The sequence below is a fragment of the Pavona decussata genome, unplaced genomic scaffold, assembly GCF_977016875.1.
Source record: "Pavona decussata unplaced genomic scaffold, jaPavDecu1.1 SCAFFOLD_94, whole genome shotgun sequence".
Classification (NCBI taxonomy): Eukaryota; Metazoa; Cnidaria; class Anthozoa; order Scleractinia; family Agariciidae; genus Pavona; species Pavona decussata.
Genome location: NW_028145511.1, coordinates 342010 through 348020, shown reverse-complemented (window position 1 = coordinate 348020; position 6011 = coordinate 342010). Strand labels below are relative to the sequence as shown.

At 41.6% G+C, this 6011-nt stretch overlaps 1 protein-coding gene across 1 annotated transcript in view; it reads right to left on the bottom strand.

Annotated features, from left to right (window-relative positions):
- Positions 1–993: 993 nt before the first annotated feature.
- LOC146473203 (hapless 2-like) overlaps positions 994–6011 on the bottom strand; it is a 28091-nt gene continuing 23073 nt past the window's right edge. The window contains exons 13-17 of the mRNA XM_085118443.1: positions 4786–5150; positions 3559–4042; positions 2757–2840; positions 1882–1977; positions 994–1162 (exon numbers count right to left, since the gene is read on the bottom strand). Of these exons, the coding sequence (XP_084974569.1) occupies positions 1016–1162; positions 1882–1977; positions 2757–2840; positions 3559–4042; positions 4786–5150 (1176 nt within the window). The 3' untranslated portion in view covers positions 994–1015. The remainder of the gene's footprint in view (positions 1163–1881; positions 1978–2756; positions 2841–3558; positions 4043–4785; positions 5151–6011) is intronic.

The following is a 6011-nucleotide window of genomic DNA, read 5'->3' as shown; positions in this document are numbered from 1 at the left end:
TACTTGGTTTGCTGTAAATGGTTTGAACCCAGGAGTCATGTCATAAGTACGTAAATTATGATCATCCGGGTGAGTGTAGTCCTGAGAAGGACTGTTTGAGGTGACTTCAATTCGATCAAAAGAGTCTCCTCATACTGTAAAGCGCTTTTGATCATCTCATAAAGAGTCAAAGTCACCTCAAACAGTTCTTCTCAGGACTACACTCACCCGGGTGATCATAATTTACGAACTTAGTACTTGGTTTGCATTGAACAGAGCAGTTTACATTCATCTGTCCGAAGACCAGTTTACGGAGTGAAAGACCCGATCAATTCAGTAATAATGAACCAATCAAGAACCGAAAACAAAAGCGGGAAAGTGTGTACCACGCTGCTAGTGCAAGCGGGCAATTAGCACTGGAAAACGTATCCCGGGGCTAGGCAAGCAAATCCCGATTGTTCATAGAGTTGATAACTTTATCCAGTGGACAAACTATATTAGTTGGAGTACACTTATCCGCTCTTTGAACAACTAGGGCCAGGTGGCAAGTGCCGGAAAACATGTTGCCCGTGGCCTAGGGCCTCTTCATATGAGCCCAGTCGACCGGGCTGGCTCGGTTTCCGAGGATCTCGCCTCGCCACACTTTTCTTTACAAAACGTTCGATGTGTTCATATGAGAAGGCGGGTTGGCCCAGTTACCGAGATATCGGGAACCGAGCTGGAAATTTTTCCCATGTGAACGCTCCAGCACGGATACCGGGACTGTCCGGGACGAAACATTTTCAAGTGCTCGTGGCTTGAAAGGTCGCTGACAAGTCGGAACTCGGTTCCACGGGATTAATTTTCCCATATGATCGGTAGACAAAATTCATCCTTATATGAAGAGGTCCTTAATGACCCAGGAAAACATGTCAAGTGCGAGAAGGCGGTCAGCGCGGGAAAACCATAAAACGCAGGAAACGTTTCTCAACTCGCTTTTTCAACTGCAAACAACAAATTAGTCGCAACAACAAACACATTTAGGCCGTTTGTTTTATTATTTGAGATTCAAGCAGGGAGCTTGAGGCTGTAAAGCTATTCGTTCTCGTATATCTTGGACGGTCATTGGTTTAGAAAACAGGTGAGGTTCAAGGATTCTCGGCGTGTTCAGTAACATCTGTTGTCCGTCCGCATTCCCGCAGATCTGAAACACAAAAACAAAAGCAGGGATAAAGAGCCATTTACACGACGAAAAGGTGGCGTGGTTTCAAATAGCGCTGGAACAGGTCGGTAATTCCAGTCCTTTTGTCCTAGAAAGACCCCTGTAAAAAGTAAGTTACGTTTAATCACTACCGTACGTTATCATGTTATGTGATCACAACCAATTTATAGGAGTAATTTTTTCAGTCAGTGACAGGCATAATCGGACGAAAGTGAATCCGAGTGCTCCTATCAGGAGTCGAACCTAAGACCTTCCGATTACTAGTTCGGATGCTGTCAGTACCACTGAGCTACAGGAGGCTCGTGGGAGCTAAGGCCATTAACCTAGGTTCATGGGACAAACATCCTGCATACTGCTAGGATTTCAATGTCGATGAGTGGCCTATGTGGAAGAAATGTGATGTTGTATTTTAAGCCTGGTGAATAAATGATAGATGTATTTTACCTTCATCAGTCAGTGCATCGGTCACAGACATACTCTCATATTCTTTTTCCGAGTATGCCTGTGTCACAGTTCACCAGGCTAAATCAATAACATCACATTTCAATGCGCAAACAGTTTATATCTTACCTCTTCAACTCGGAAACATAACTATTTTACTCGATAATTTCACTCACTAGCTTTGCCTATGCTGAAACTACTGAGCTGTCAGTTGACAAGCGTACCCTCTTGTTGAACTTGAGTTAACATGATATTCATACCTGCACTGCCATGAGCAGATCAAATCTGTACTGAATGCTTGAGGGGCGCGGTACACAGGTTATTTTGCCAGCTAAACAAAACTCCTCGCCTGGATCCTAAAGGAGACCAAGGACAAATGAAATATCAAATTTTTGTCAATTGGAATTGGGAAAACAAACGGTGAAAAGCTTGAGCGTTGGCGTAAGTATAGGTAATGGTATGCGTTGTATGGGTATCTAAAAATTAAAAAAAAATTATTTATTTCTTTATTTATTAAATTTGTAAATTTGTAATGGTATCTAATATTAATTAAATTTGTAAATTTGTATAGCGCATAATTCCATAACGAGATGATCAAATGCGCTTTACAGTATGAGGAGACTCTTTTGATCGAATTGGAATTTGGAAATGTTGGTTTTTAAGGAGAGGGGAAAACTGGAGTACCCGGAGAAAAAACCTCTCGGAGGAAGGACGAGAACCAACAACAAACTCAACCCACATATGACGCTGAGAGGCCGCATTGGTGGGAGGCGTGTGCTTACACCGCTGCGCCATCCCTGCTGTTCCACGATACTGACTAGTGATGGAAAAATACTGTTAAAATATATTGATGATTTCATGAATGAACTCAGTGGCGAAAGCACTCGCCTTTCACCAGTGTAACCCGTGGATTTAATTTGTTGTTAGTTCTCGTCCCTGCTCCGAGAGTTTTTCTCCGCGTTCTCCGGTTTTCCTCCCTCCACAAAAAACAACATTTCCAAATTCCAGTTCGACCCGGAAAGCGCGGACACCTTTGAAACAAGTTTCTAGAGAGCTCTTTCATGCTTCGTGAGTAAACAAATTACGTTAACGTTTTATTTTTCTTTAATAACGAGTGCTGTATGCATTAGTTTACCTGGAGTTCACCCGCTACAGCGTCTGTACCGTAAAAATGGTGATAAACCACTGCGTCGAGTAACGGTTTGATGTCATCTGGGGGCTGGAATAGAAATAAGACAATATGAGAAAAGACTGATCACTAAAGAAATTGTGATGTAGAATAAGATTGGAGTAAAATAGAATCAACCTTACCAAAACAAAATGGCGACTGGTACATTTACCCATAGGTCTTGACGTACAAAATTCCTTAAAAACGCTAATAAAACGCACAGAAAAGTTCTAAAACTTCAAACCTAGCATAACAACAGGGATGAATGTCGCAAAAAAAGGCTTTCTACAAGGCTATGTGCCTATTGGCTGTGTTAGGTTCGCAAGGCATTGTGGTAAAATGTACAGCCGCCATCTTTCAGTTTTCGTACGGCGGATTGAATAGCATAGAATAGGAGTGAAATAGAACAGGTATATAAGAAAAATGTGCAATGAAATGGAATGGAATCGACAGAATGGGATATAATGGAATTGGGATGTAATGAAATGTAATTTTAGAACAGATTAGGAGTAGAATGGAATGGAATAGAATCATAACAAAATAGAATGAATTGAATGGGATAGAACGGAAATGAATGGAATAGAAAAGAATGGAAGGCGTGCAATGGGATGGGATAAAATCGAACGTAATGGAATTCTAGATATGATGGTACGCATAGAACGAGATGTAATATGAAATAGAGTGAAATCATCTGACTTGGAATGGAATATGATGTGACAGGATGGAACGGAATTGAGTGAATTAAATAGCATACAATACAAAGCCTTACCAAAAGCTCAGTTTTCTCCTGTACCGACGCCTTCCTATAGCTATTCCTGGTTTCCATCCCCTCCTCAGTACCGCGCCTGCTCGTTGATGCTCGTCTATTTCCAGCAGACACAATGTTATCTTTACTTCCATGTTTGCTTTTTTTAATCACCAAACTGCTCCCACTACTGTCCGTGCTGTGGCCTCGTTTAATCCCCGTCATGTTTTCTTTGCTGCTGACGCCGCTACCTGCAGGAGAACGTAGGCTTGCGTCTTTCAAGATGTCTCCCTCGTTCAAAATGTCCACTTCTGGTCCTTGTTTTTCATCGTCGCTTGCCTCTTCTGTTTTTCGTTTTGTTTCGTCTTCGGTTGTCGTCTTCTTTCTACGGCAACATTTTGCGATCTTTTTGCAAAGCTTGAACAGTGGCAACACGGGAAGAATAATGAAGAAAACCAAGTTGAAGAGGAACTCCTTAGTCTTGTTCCTTGGTTTGGTAACTTCTTTCCTATCAATGAAGAGAAATTCAAAAGACAAATTTAGACCTAGCTCTCCATGATTTCGACTTTTGTTAGAGCTTGCGGGGTGTGATTACATTTGCCCGGTTGGTATCGAGATCAGCTGAGATCTTTCAAGCTATCAGCTGTCTTGAATTTTCTCCCGATGCAGCGTATTGCACTTGTGTTTCAACTGAAGGTTTGAGTGGTTCATTATCTGTGTGTAAAAGTAGGATGTCTGTCTCATCGACATCCTGTCTGTTAGATCCCTGATTACTTTATCTTCCTTGTGATTAATGCGTTTGTAACCACAACCTAGATTTGAAACGCTACAAAGCCAAAGCTATAAAAGAAATTCATTATTCCTGAAAAAATGAATTATACTTTCCTGATTAATAATGGTAATTGAAATGAGTGGAGTGCAATTTGGTCTGAAATCGTACGCGTGATTTCAAAATCGAACGAGCGCGCAGCGCGAGTTTGATTTGAAATCACAAGTATGATTTCAGACCAAAATTGCATGACATAAAGTTCAATTACCACTTTATTACACCTATTTTGAAATCACAGAGTTTTATTGTCAATATCATATTCTATTTTTGTTACTTCACTTCTATTTTGATGGGCTAAGGAAAGGATGCGATTTAGAGCAAACAATGGTGCAATTTGGGAATAAATCGCACTGTTGAGGGCCAATCAGATTGCAAGGATTACCAGTGATTTCAAAATGGGTGTAATAAAATATTAAACTTACGTGACGGGATCGATTTCCTCTCCTTGTTCGTTATACTCCACCACGACAATCTGGCCGGTGTTGTCTCTCTTCTCCTGTTTTCCCCTTTTAACCCCGCCCATTCCGAATCGTGCCACGCCAGCCCCCTTCCGTCTGAGGCCCATGAGGGCCTTGAGGGCTCCTAAGCCCGCTAGTATGCCCACAATGCTGGCGATACCGCCTGGAGTCGTGAAGAATTTGAGAATCTTGCCGATTTTCTTCACATAGTTTTTGATTTTTGTCCATATATCTACGGCACCTGTCAGGTCCAGGCCGCTGTCGGTCGGTTTTTCCTCGTCAAACTCCCTGTCGTCTCGTTCCACGCATTTAAATCCGCCTTCGTAGCACTAAAGAAGAGACACAGTTTACTGATTAAATAACAATAATGTATTTAAAAGGTTCAGTATATTGATTGTTTGCGTTACTCAAGTCAACGCCATTCTTAAAGACTTCATGGAAGGAATACGCTAGATAAGGGGTAACGCGGCCTCTTGGCAGGAGATTTGCCGTCCAATAGTTAAGGTCAATCGAAAACTGGTCCAATGAGCTGTCATCCTAATGGCACAAGGACAATTTAGGTTTCCTGTGCCGTCCTATTGATAGCCTGCGTAGCAGATTCATGAAGAATATAGCGCGCGAGAAAGAGCGGGACGCGCGAGGGAGAGAGACACGCGAGTGCTCTTTCTCGCGCTTACAATTCGTAATCCACCGTACGGAAAAAGATGGCGGCTGTTCATTTTACCACAATACCTTGCGAATCTCACACAGCCAATAGGTTCGTAGAAAGTCATTATTTTTTGACGAAATTCGTCTCTCTACAAGCTTTGTCTATGCTAGGGTTGAAGTTATTACAACCTTTCAGTATGTTTTATTATCGTTTTGGGGGTTTTTGTACGCTAAGAATTATGGGTAAATGTACCAGTCGCCATAATAATAATAATAATAATAATAATAATAATAATAATAATAATAATTTTATGAAATAAATGTGGTGGTATATTTCAAGCCTGGTGAATGAATGAGAAAGATGTATTATTCTGCAAAGTGACACAGGCATACTCGGAATAAAGAAATCCGAGTGCTCCTATCAGGAGTCGAACCTAAGACCTTCCGATTACTAGTTCGGATGCTTAACCACTGAGCTACAGGAGACTCGTGGAAGCTAAGGCCATTAAACTAGGTTCATGGGACAAACATCCTGCATACTG